The 12,527-nt window shown below is 41.6% G+C and overlaps 2 protein-coding genes across 4 annotated transcripts; both read right to left on the reverse strand.

Moving 5' to 3' along the window:
- Nucleotides 1-834: 834 nt before the first annotated feature.
- On the reverse strand, nucleotides 835-1,355 carry LOC133140594 (histone H2B 1/2). Its single transcript, XM_061260628.1, has one exon. The coding sequence runs from the start codon at nucleotides 1,295-1,297 to the stop codon at nucleotides 923-925; it is 375 nt and encodes a 124-aa protein (XP_061116612.1). The 5' UTR covers nucleotides 1,298-1,355; the 3' UTR covers nucleotides 835-922.
- A 465-nt stretch (nucleotides 1,356-1,820) lies between these two features.
- Nucleotides 1,821-8,655, reverse strand: LOC133140593 (lysosomal membrane ascorbate-dependent ferrireductase CYB561A3). 3 transcript variants are annotated; one of them, XM_061260625.1, is made up of 8 exons: nucleotides 8,530-8,624; nucleotides 8,223-8,277; nucleotides 7,349-7,443; nucleotides 5,943-6,140; nucleotides 4,278-4,486; nucleotides 3,572-3,726; nucleotides 2,450-2,615; nucleotides 1,821-2,073 (listed from the first exon to the last, which is right to left on the reverse strand). In XM_061260625.1, the coding sequence occupies exons 4-8, from the start codon at nucleotides 6,127-6,129 to the stop codon at nucleotides 2,050-2,052; spliced, it is 741 nt and encodes a 246-aa protein (XP_061116609.1). In that variant the 5' UTR covers nucleotides 6,130-6,140; nucleotides 7,349-7,443; nucleotides 8,223-8,277; nucleotides 8,530-8,624; the 3' UTR covers nucleotides 1,821-2,049. The 3 variants fall into 3 exon arrangements, with proteins under 3 accessions (XP_061116609.1, XP_061116610.1, XP_061116611.1); XM_061260626.1 differs by lacking the exon at nucleotides 8,223-8,277 and having other exon boundaries at nucleotides 8,530-8,655; XM_061260627.1 differs by lacking the exons at nucleotides 8,223-8,277; nucleotides 8,530-8,624 and adding an exon at nucleotides 7,705-7,747.
- Between the last annotated feature and the right edge of the window lie 3,872 nt (nucleotides 8,656-12,527).

A 12,527-nucleotide genomic window follows, 5' to 3' on the forward strand; every position in this document is an offset into this window, starting at 1 on the left:
AGGACGTATTCATGGCATTGCACGCTTTGTCCAAGGAAAAATAGATTTCGACAAGCATATCCCACAAATAGCATACAACGGAAACATACTCTCATAGACCGTATGGGCGGCTCTTAAAAGAGCCTTTGGTTTAGCCTACTATTGATAACTGACGGGTCAATTTATCCTCCGAAACCATACAATGTGCGTCCCTGACGTTTTAGGGCATACACAACGTCCATCGCCGTGACAGTCTTGCGTTTCGCGTGCTCAGTGTAGGTGACGGCGTCGCGAATGACATTCTCCAAGAACACTTTCAGGACTCCTCTCGTTTCTTCGTAGATAAGACCGGATATACGCTTCACGCCACCACGACGAGCGAGACGGCGTATAGCTGGTTTAGTGATACCTTGAATGTTATCACGAAGCACTTTACGGTGGCGTTTGGCGCCACCTTTCCCGAGTCCTTTACCACCTTTTCCCCTTCCAGACATACTTTCGTTTTCTTCAGATGCTTGTCAATGTAGAATGCCGCAAATCGGTAGTCTTAATATGGACAAAGAGCGGACCTATTTGAAAACCACCATGCAGTGGAAAAACCATCGGAAGCAGACGATTGGATGTTTTAACTGCTGCATAATTAACCCTTACAATCCCTTGTTCCGTTTGTAAATGGAAACGATGAAATCCATTGGGTTTTTAAACACACGCTGAATGATTAGACGATGCAGTTTCACCGTTACATTCATACAGCTATTGAAGCGGTTAATGCGCTGCTGGAGTTCACCAATATCTACAGGGTTATGAAAAGACCTCAAGTAATCAAATTCCACAAGAACACACGCACACACTTGGTTAACAGTACAAATGGAACACAGCCGTTTATTCAGTCTTGGGTGGCTCTTAGAAGAGCCTTTGGGTTTATTTAAAGGAAGATGCGTATTCACTTGGAGCTTGTGTACTTGGTGACAGCCTTGGTACCTTCAGACACCGCGTGTTTGGCTAGCTCTCCAGGTAACAACAGGCGTACCGCAGTCTGGATCTCCCTAGAGGTGATTGTGGAGCGCTTGTTATAATGCGCTAAGCGGGACGACTCACCAGCAATTCGTTCAAAGATGTCATTGACAAACGAATTCATGATACCCATCGCCTTGGATGATATACCGGTGTCGGGATGCACTTGTTTCAGCACTTTGTACACGTAAATCGCATAACTCTCCTTCCTAGTCTTTCTGCGTTTTTTGCCCCCTTTTCCTGCGGTCTTTGTAACCGCTTTCTTCGAGCCTTTCTTCGGCGCAGCTTTTGATGGTTCAGGCATTCTTTTTTTCAGTCGCTCCTTTCGGGTGAAATACTCAACTGAATTACGCTTCTCATTTTTTATCCTGTATTTATAAAGCTTGTATGCAAATCCAGTGAGTATATGGTGACATCTTTTCCTATTGGATAGTAGCGCAATATATGCATTCTTTCGTCGGTCATTGGTTAATATCAAACATTATGCCACGCTTTCCCAATGGTGTCTTCTGATAGGTGTAGAGGAATCCTTTTTTTTAGCCAATTGTACTGGGCTTCTTTCAACATCACGTTGTCTCCCGTTCAGTTTCCAGTTTCAACCGGATTTTGAAACAAAGGTGGAAATGACTGGACATGTATGACTTTAAATGATTGGACAATGATAACATGCATAACCGAATCCTATACATGTACATACGTACATGCATAGAAATGTTTTATACATATATATATATAGCCTATTGACACATACTTGAATGTAGCCCTGATGACATATTGAGAAGGCAACTTTAGTTCCTCTTGAGAAAATTCAGTCACTATTACCCAGATATAATTAAAGAGTACTTTATTCAGTCATTTATATTTTTCGATTACATCTGAGTCCACAATAATCATTTTTGCAGGAGACATGAAAACAAGTTGTCTCCAAGGAGTGCCTTCAAAATAGACAGCATTGAAAATCCCAGTCTTCAACAAGGGATAATGGGATGCAGTATATTGTTTTTGTGGAATTATTTTTTTCTCGAAGGTCCTTTCAGAGGGGTGTGTGTTCTCCCATCAGCTGTCCTCTCCAAGCAATGGCTGAAAATATTGGCAAACAATTAATGGTTTCCTACACCAAATTGTAGGAAATAATTTTTATATCTGTTCATATCTATGGTGTTAACTGACAGTCACTATGCAATTGCTTCACTGTTAAGTGTAAAGGCTTGGATTAAAGACGTTTCTCTCTGTAAATACTGATCAAAGCCTTTTCAGCAAAGCCCTTTCAATTAAGTATAATTAAATATATTTATGTAAAGTATGTTATTATCAGTTTATTTGTGTCTTTGAAAAGTCATTTTCCTATACAATATACGCATCCCTCTCATATTTAACACACAGTAATAACACATTTGGGTTTATCAACACAATGGAGTAATTAATTCCTTGCTGGATCTATCGTTGTCATACTTACTTCAGACATCCCCCCTTGTTCCGCTTCTGGCCGTTGCCACCTCTGATTGGACAATATTCTCAGGACAACCAATCCAAAGGCTATGATGAGGACACCTAACGAGTTTGCAAACACAGCCTCTGGTGGCAGCTTGGAGTATGGTTGTGTCCCATTGGTGCTCCCCTTGCTGGAGAGAGAGAGAGAGCCAGGAGTGAATATTGACTCAGGAAATACATCAATGCATCCATTATCTTAACCCGTTTATCCTGAACAGGGTCGCAGGGGGGCTGGAGCCTATCCCAGCATCCACACAACCCACGCAAACACAGGGAGAACATGGAAACTCCACACAGAGAGGCCCCAGCCGTCACTGCCGCCACTGCTAATGATGGACTTTTAATCAAATTCGGTGCAACAGGATTTAAATCACTTTGCGTGTAGTCTTACAATGTACGACACCAGATTAAACAATCAAAAGCATCCATCCATCCATTATCTTAACCCGCTTATCCTGAACAGGGTCGCAGGGGGAGCTGGAGCCTATCCCAGCACACGTTGGGCGAAAGGCAGGAATACACCCTGGACAGGTCACCAGTCCATCGCAGGGCACACACACACACGCAGGCAATTTAGACTCTCCAGTCAGCCTAACCTGCATGTCTTTGGACTGTGGGAGGAAACCGGAGTACCCGGAGGAAACCCACGCGAACACGGGGAGAACATGCAAACTCCGCACAGAGAGGCCCCGGCCGACAGGGATTCGAACGCAGGACCTCCTTGCTGTGAGGCTGCAGTGCTACCCACTGCACCATCCGTGCCGGCAATCAAAAGCATTCAGAATAAATTATAATGTAATGCAAAATTATAATTTTAATGCAATAAATAAACAAAGGAAACGGCTATTTTATTTATGATGACTGATATTTAATATGAGTTTATAGAGAACAAAGTTCATACTTTTGGAATGCGTCTTTAAGACTCAATTTTCCTTAATAATATGGAAATGTACATTTTAACCAATCGGATTTGTTTAGTGTGCAGCCAATCAGAAGTGAGCTTCAGGCGAATATTCACTGCATACACCTTCCCCTCATGGCTTATTGAACGGTGGCACAGGGTCTCCCGGTTTTACCTGACACTTACAGAGAAAAAAACAGCTTCTCGTTGATGCCCGAGATGCAGGACGCAAGGCTCAACATGAAGATGAAGCTTCCCATCCACACGTGCACAGGCTTTAGCAGCCTGCGGAAGGCCACTGGGGAGCAGGGCAGGAGGAAGGCAGCCAGGCCCAGCACCCACTAACCCCAGGGACACAGACAACGTCATACCATCTGTCCTGGATCCAGTTATGTACATATTCACGACTGCACACGATCCTTATCTGGACAATTCCAGAGCGGGGTTCACCAAGTTCACTTGTACGAATCTTTCATAGCTGTTCAATTCAAGTGGTTGTTTGACTGATTGATTTACTCACTTAAGTTTATGTTACATCACTCATTTCTTAATCTCAAAACCTGAAAATGTGGAAGTCATTTTTTTTACCTGTGTATTGCACTCGTGTTCTCTTTATCCCCACCTTGCCTTTATACAAGCTAACCAAAGAATACGTTATTACGAAATATTACCCAAGGGCTATCATTATAAAATGCCAGTGATTAAATTATTTTAAATGCCTTTATTTAAAAAGGAGGCAATTATTTTTTGGTAGACCCTAGCCATACCTGGCAGCTCTCATTTCTCACATTCACTGCATGGCCAGCAATGGTGGCTAAAAAGCATCATGGAGTGGCTTCACTGGTTGAGGTTGTGTGACAGGAATCACGGGGTGCTGCTCTGACAGCCTTACCTGCGCAGTGAACAGTGCGGCTGTGCAGATGCCCAGCCAGCTGTGCAGCGAATACAGATTGGGGATGTTTTGGGCGTTGTGGAAATTGAAAACAGCGCACAGCCCCAGGATGGTCAGGAGCAGAGCCAGGAACAGCGTTCCGGCGTGCACCAGCTTCCAGGGCCGCTTGTTCTGGCCCCAGGTGAGCGGGATGCGGTACAGCACTGCCGCTGAGAGGGACAAGGAGAGGAGGCACACAGAGTAAAGCACACAGGTCTGAGCCCAGGTGAGAGGAGGCACTGTTGAGGAAATATTTTTTGTCTCTTTTCCTCCTCGTCCCTTTTACGTAGGTGAAGTTGTTTTGGCAGCAATGACGTTGAAAAAATATTCAGACTCAGTAGTTGCTCATTATAAATCTTTAGTTAATAGTCTGGGGAGTCTGTGCGCTCCAGAGAACTTCCAGAGATCAGAGAATTCCAAAGTAACAGTAGGAAGTATCCTATTCTTTATACATTATAGCTAACCAATCATTTGTCATAAATCATCACATTGTCTCTCTTAACCCGCCTTAATATTTTCTGTCACTCTATGAAAGCTGAGCTGTCTTAACCTTTCGCCTATATAATGATGCAGGCAAATTGAGCTGGTGATCACTAACTCAAAACATCTCTTTGCAAAGACCCACATCTCTTGGGCTGCATCACAGAGTCAAAACAGGCCGCATCCAATGGCATGGTTTGTAAACACCTGATTAAGTGTTCTCTGCACTTTCATTAGACAAACTGTACTTTGCAGCTCAATGTGTTTTAACAGACACCCAGTTCTAATTGCTCAAGATGACTGACTTATTCATTTTAACATAATTCATAATAATTCTTCAAACAGTATGGCTTATCATTGTAGTACTAAACAGCATTTGAAATATAGTATAGAGATATATAGTAACATTTAGGAAAGGGTATTTTTGCACATGATTCTGAAAGTATTTAAATCAAACTTCATCATTCCTGATTTTCAATAAGGGCATTTTGATCAAACTTCAACAGCACACAGAGTAAAGCACACAGAGTAGCCCAGGTGAGAGGAGGCACACAGAGTAGCCCAGGTGAGAGGAGGCACACAGAGTAGCCCAGGTGAGAGGAGGCACACAGAGTAAAGCACACAGGTCTGTCGCAAAGCCTCCAAATCAGGTAATAATATCTTATTCAGCTTACACCTTTATCCAAAGCAACTTAGAGTTTATTAGAATATGAGGGGACAATCCACCCCTTGAGCATTGTGGGGTTAAGGGCCTTGCTCAAGGGCCCAACAGCAGTGTGGATCTTATCATGGCTACACTGAGGATTGAACCACCAACCTTCTGGGCCCCAGTCATGTAACTTACATGTAGCTACAGGCTCCCTTACAAGCAACTATGGCAGTCTAGCCTGCAGGAGCTCAAATACCATTTGGAAGAATGCTTACTTATAATTCATCGATACCTGAGTCAAATTTACAAAATATGAACTCAGTATGTAGTTCCAGATATATATATATATTTTCTGATTTTAAACATGGAAATATTAGGTTTAGCTAGTGCTGGCTGCCATAAGATTGAAAAAAATGTACTTATTGTGCACTTAAGAAAAATGATGTAAAAGACTGTTTTTAACCAAGGCCTGCCGCATTACCTCACCGTTTACTCACCGTTCCCATACAGCACCACCAGTCCCGTCACCATTAGGACAGGATGCCAGTTGAACTGGAGTGCGCCGCCATCCCACGCAAAGCCCCCCCGCCACGTGGAGTTCCAGTAGGACACGAACACCACACAGAGGAAGCCCAGGCATAGGCACAGCAGGTAGGACACGTAGAAGAGTGACACGGAGCCCATCCTGGAATACTCTGAAAGAAGGCCAGTGATGAACAGTGAGTGTTAGTCACCCTGATTAAACATACACTTCGCACACACCCGCACAGTGCAATGGCCAGCTCATCTGCCAGTCATGGGTATACACAGTGCCCACACAGTTTTCCCCCCTTCCTCTATTGCATACCTATCACACAGTGTGATAGCAGATCTTTAGACAAAATGTAATATTAGGCAAAGGAGATGCAAGTAAACACAAAACACATTTTTTAAAAGTTAGTATTTCACTTATTTAATGAAAAAGGTTATCAAAGAACAGTTATCACGCAACCTCAACCAGAATTATTATTTGGTCATCACCCATGTGACCAAACAAGACAGCTGAGTTTCATTATGTGATATGATCACTTGCTCTCCTTTGTAAACGTTCTTCCTTTGCTAGTAGATATACACTTCTTTGCAGTTTGCTTTGGACACACAGTAGTGTGAAATGTCCAATATTTTACTGGAAACACAAATTGTATTAAGATGGTTTAATACACATTATCTATACTTAATTTCCTTGTCTCCGCCTGGCCATCACAATACACTCGTGATATCTCTGTTTAATCATACTCCCATTTGTTTTGCTTTTTCGTTTCGATTCTTCTTTCTCTTAATCTTGTTTCCTCACTCTCATATTTGATTAGTCACTTCTCCTTTCTGTGCTGCTTGTAAACAATCTCAATCTTCTTTTTTATATCTGACAGCTGTACACAGTGCAGAGCAGACTACCAGTGTACACCTGATAGATAGGTTTGTCATTTCAGTAGCTGGCTTGCTAACGTGTGGAAACATACATAATCTGCATGTTTTTTATGCGTATCTTACACAGGTAACATAGTAAAATGGATAAACAGATTAAAAAACACAGAGATAATGTATGAGTACAACTGCTTATCTTACAAGAGAAAATTCATGTATTTTCAAGTACAAAATAAAAGACCAGTACGACTTAATCAGTTTTATAACAGGAAATATAAGATAAAAGTCAGTGATGAAGTATAAAAGAACTATTATACTTTTTTCTGCCTAAATATTTTAATTTCTTTGATTTCCTTGATCAGTTTCCTTCCAGCAGTTTGGCTTGAGTGAGCACAAGACACTGTAGACACCCATTTTCACAGGGACATTTCATATATGCTCAAATGTAGCAGATGAAACAAGAATGTTTTCTCAGCAGCCAGCGGTCGGCGGTATATACCTGGACTTTACCGGGAAGATCCACTTCCTCTCTTGCTCACAGCTGTGTGTGGGTGACTGCCTGATCGGGTCTCGTCTGACTGCACTGTGGGCTTACTGAGATATGATAAAATAGTCAGTGTCTTGCACTAAATTATAACAATCTGTCCATTAGATCAAGAGCAGACCAAGTGGTCAAGAACAAACAACTCTTAATTCTACCTGATTTGTAAGCCATACTTTACAAACCTTTACACCGTATAACATGTTTTGTCATAAGCCACCCGACAAATTGTGTTGTATTAGTTTACTATAACTGAAACACATTATTGTGTCTGTTTATGAGAACTTCAACATGACAGAAATTGAGCCTATTACCTCAGTTAACCCCGTTGAGTAGGGTATGCGTAACTCTACCCCGGCCACCGTACAAATGAGGTAAGCATTTCCAGACGCAGGTAAAACATTCAATAATTAGTCGATTGAGATAGCCTACAGTAGTATGAAAGCGATCAGTTGTAATTATTGAATAACAGCAAACTAACAGTAAGCTCACAGGGTGGGAAGAAAGCATATGCGACTTTTCGGTCGAAGTTCATGTCAAAGCAGCCTACGACATAGTGCAGCAGAATTTGGATTAAATCCAGTGCCGCAGTTCTCTGCTGTCAAACAACCGGTTTTGTTAGTTTTACACGAAGTTGACTTTCTGTACAGCTATACATTACATGCGCTGCTTAAATGTGTGAATCGCTTTGAACAACGTGCCACTGTCAATCACTTTGTTTCAACCGCTAAAGTAGCAAGCAGACAAGTAAAGTTTTAGATGACATCCGGTTTAACTAATATAACTATTCAGAAGCATCACAAAGTTTGTCATTTATAATGTTATGCTTTACCTTGCGTGTGATCTTCCTTGGAAAGTTATAGTATATTGTTGCTCGGGATGCTAGACTGGATATCAAATACGAAGACGCGTAACGTCAAATCAAGGAAGCAGCCAAAATGTGATGCACATATAGCCTCAAAACGAAATTATTTCGTTCCCTTTTGTGGCCAGCACGAATGCAAATTATTAGTGGGGTTAAGTTGAATTCCATTTCAATCGCACAGGGTACATTCAGCCATCTTGGCTGAAAAGGCGTAACCTTATTGTAAATTACAGCAATGAGCTCAACACGGTGAAAATATGACACATCTACTTACGTTCAACAAACAATACTAAGCTACGTCTTCGTATTAATGACATATTGTTGAATACGTTTACCAAGCAGAAATAGTGAACTAGCAGGGGTTAACTGTAGCTTCGAAATGCACGACGGGTATTGTAGTCCAAAGTCAATCTGCATGTATTTGATCTCTGTTGGGCAATAGTTCGTATAAGCATATGTACATTATGCTAAAGGCGGTACAGAACATTGCATGTATCATTTAGAGCTGAGCTGAGACGTATATCTGGAATAAAACATATGATCTGTAGTCTTCTTGGAAATATATATGGTATACAATATCCCCACCTGCTGACTGTAATGTATAGGATATGAATGACCTTTTTTCTTTAACGTAATCTTGTTCTTGCTCTTGTTCTTGTTCTTGTTGTTCTTCTTCTTGTTCTTATTGTTGTTGTTGTTGTTGTTGTTGTTGTTCTTCTTCTTCTTCTTCTTCTTCTTCTTCTTCTTCTTCTTCTTCTTCTTCTTCTTCTTCTTCTTCTTCTTCTTCTTCTTCTTCTTCTTCTTCTTCTTCTTCTTCTTCACCCCTTTCCCATGCTCAAAAACTGTATGATAGAAAACCATATTGAGGACGAGTATGCAGAGGCACACAGTGTCATTGTGCAGTATGGCCTATAGGGGGCACTATGCACTTTGCAAAATACTAATTTGCATTAGCTCCAGAATGTATGAAATTTCACAGGAACTCTCAAACAGCTTCCCTGCATGGCCCTGAACCCTGCTCCTGGGGAGGATTATCTCCTGCTTCATCTAATCAACTGTACATCGCTCTGGATAAGAGCATCTGCCAAATGCCATTAATGTAATGTAATGTTATGCATACACTGTAGGAAAGATATGTGGCCATTCCTGCTTTGAATCCAACCTCTATTCAAATTCTTTACATTTACAAACTGAAGAGGGGCCCATGTACAGTAGTTCATGTCGGCATCAACGTTTTTGCCATTACCATCCTACAGTGGTGTGAAAATGTGTGTTTGCCCCCTTCCTGATTTCTTATTTTTTCACACTTAAATGTTTCAGATCATCAAACAAATTTAAATATTAGTCAAAGACAACACAAGTAAACACAAAATGCATTTTTTTAAATTAAGGTTTTTATTATTAAGGGAGAAAAAAAATCCAAACCTACATGGCCCTGTGTGAAAAAGTGATTGCCCCCCCTGTTAAAACATAACTTAACTGTGCTTTATCAAACCTGAGTTCAATTTCTCTAGCCACACCCAGGCCTGATTACTGCCACACCTGTTCTCAATCAAGAAATCACTTAAATACGACCTGCCTGACAAAGTGAAGTAGACCAAATGATCCTCAAAAGCTAGACATCATGCCGAGATCTAAAGAAATTCAGGAACAAATGAGAAAGAAAGTAATTGAGATCTATCAATCTGGAAAAGGTTATAAAGCCATTTCTAAAGCTTTGGGACTCCAGCGAACCACAGTGAGAGCTATTATCCACAAATGGTGAAAACATGGAACAGTGGTGAACCTTCCCAGGAGTGGCCGGCCGACCAAAATTACCCCAAGAGCGCAGCGATGACTCATCCAAGAGGTCACAAAAGACCCCACAACAACATCCAAAGAACTGCAGGCCTCACTTGCCTCAGTTAAGGTCAGTGTTCATGACTCCACCATAAGAAAGAGACTGGGCAAAAATGGCCTGCATGGCAGAGTTCCAAGACGAAAACCACGGCTGAGCAAAAAAAACATTAAGGCTCGTCTCAATTTTTCCAGAAAACATCTTGATGATCCCCAAGACTTTTGGGAAAATACTCTGTGGTCTGACGAGACAAAAGTTGAACTTTTTGGAAGGTGTGTGTCCCATTACATCTGGCGTAAAAGTAACACCGCATTTCAGAAAAAGAACATCATACCAACAGTAAAATATGGTGGTGGTAGTGTGATGGTCTGGGGCTGTTTTGCTGCTTCAGGACCTGGAAGACTTGCTGTGATAAATGGAACCATGAATTCTGCTGTCTACCAAAAAATCCTGAAGGAGAATGTCCGGCCATCTGTTCATGACCTCAAGCTGAAACAAACTTGGGTTCTGCAGCAGGACAATGATCCAAAACACCAGCAAGTCCACCTCTGAATGGCTGAAGAAAAACAAAATGAAGACTTTGGAGTGTCCTAGTCAAAGTCCTGACCTGAATCCTATTGAGATGCGGTGGCATGACCTTAAAAAGGCGGTTCATGCTCGAAAACCCTCCAATGTGGCTGAATTACAACAATTCTGCAAAGATGAGTGGGCCAAAATTCCTCCACAGCGCTGGAAGAGACTCATTGCAAGTTATCGCAAACGCTTGATTCCAGTTGTTGCTGCTAAGGGTGGCCCAACCAGTTATTAGGTTTAGGGGGCAATCACTTTTAAAAACTGCATTTTGTGTTTACTTGTGTTGTCTTTGACTAATATTTAAATTTGTTTGATGATCTGAAACATTTAAGTGTGACAAACATGCAAAAAAAAAAAAAAAATCAGGAAGGGGGCTAACACTTTTTCACACCACTGTAGGTGGCACTACAGCGCCACATAACAATTTCCAAATAATTATTACAGATGTAGTCTTGCATCCAAAACACACACAATTCAGGAAGTAGAGCAAGCATCATCTTGAAACAGATGCACAATCTGCCACACATGTAATCCTGAAGACATAACCGTGCTTTCAGTGAGTGGACACAAAAACCCTCAGCCCAAGAGTGGATGGACTTTTCTGGAGTGGTTTTCTTTTAAAAGTCTCAGACGTCTGAGTCCGAGTCAAAGGGTGGAAGGGGTTCAGTATAACTGTGCAGGAACGGGATCACATAACGAGGTACAGAAACCCATGCCTAATGCAAATTATTGAGTGGAAAAAAAGGCCCCGCAGAACAAACCCTTACACCACGCTGATCGAGCTCCTGCCCTACATGTGTCGTGGAAAACACACATTGATTCTATGAGAGAAGAGAGACTGTGCCTTATTTAGTTTATCAATCAGGACAGAGAGCAGCACATAGTAAAGGGCACTGCCTACTATAATCCCAGAAGCAACATTACACAGCGAACACAGACATATGGCAATAGAACATCTTGGCAGGCCACCACTTATGGATGTTTTTTACTTTGCAGAGGACTTGCCAGTCAGGTCAGATGTTGTAGTGAATGGTAAATGGTTGGCATTTATATAGGGCCTTTATCCAATGCGCTGTACAATTGATGCGTCTCATTCACCCATTCATACACACTCACACACCAATGGCTTCCATGCAAGACACCGACCAGCTCATCATGATCATTTGGGGGTTAGGTGTCTTGCTCAGGGACACTTCCACACACCCAGGGCGGGGTTAGTAAAATGTGTAGTGAAAATGAAGGAGATAAAGACTTCTCTATAAACCTTTGTTAATAGAGTAAATCCACAGTGATATGAACTCAGAATTTCACTGCCATATACTGTGTACACAAATTTGTTCCATAACAATCTGGAGAATTGCAGTGAGAGACAAGAAAAAAAATAAAAATCCAGTGAGCAGCAGTTCTGCAGACAGAAATGCCTTGTTAATGGGAAAGGTCAGAGGAGAATGGCCAGACTGGACAAAGCTGACAGGAAGGTGACAGTAACCCAAATAACCACACATTACAACAGTGGTATGCAGAAGAGCATCTCTGAACACACAACGCATCATAACTACAAGTGGATAGGCTACAGCAGTAGAAGTCTAAAGAAATAAGTCTAATAAATACCTAATAAAGTGCTCACTGAATGTAAGTTAAAAATATAAAATAGCAAGGCTCCCAATTGTGCCACTTTCCCAGGCTATGCTTCAATCAGAAATAGTAATAACTGAGCCACTTAACAAAAGAAAATTGATTCAGTTGAAAGCCCAGCTCAGCTGGATCTCAGCTCTCTGGCTTCTGGCATGTTCTGCCTAAGTTCTGCCACAGCAGGAGCCAAGCCAAGCCACTCATTTATGGTACAGTATTTGCATGTTTGC

The sequence above is a fragment of the Conger conger genome, chromosome 11 (assembly GCF_963514075.1).
Source record: "Conger conger chromosome 11, fConCon1.1, whole genome shotgun sequence".
Taxonomy (NCBI): Eukaryota; Metazoa; Chordata; class Actinopteri; order Anguilliformes; family Congridae; genus Conger; species Conger conger.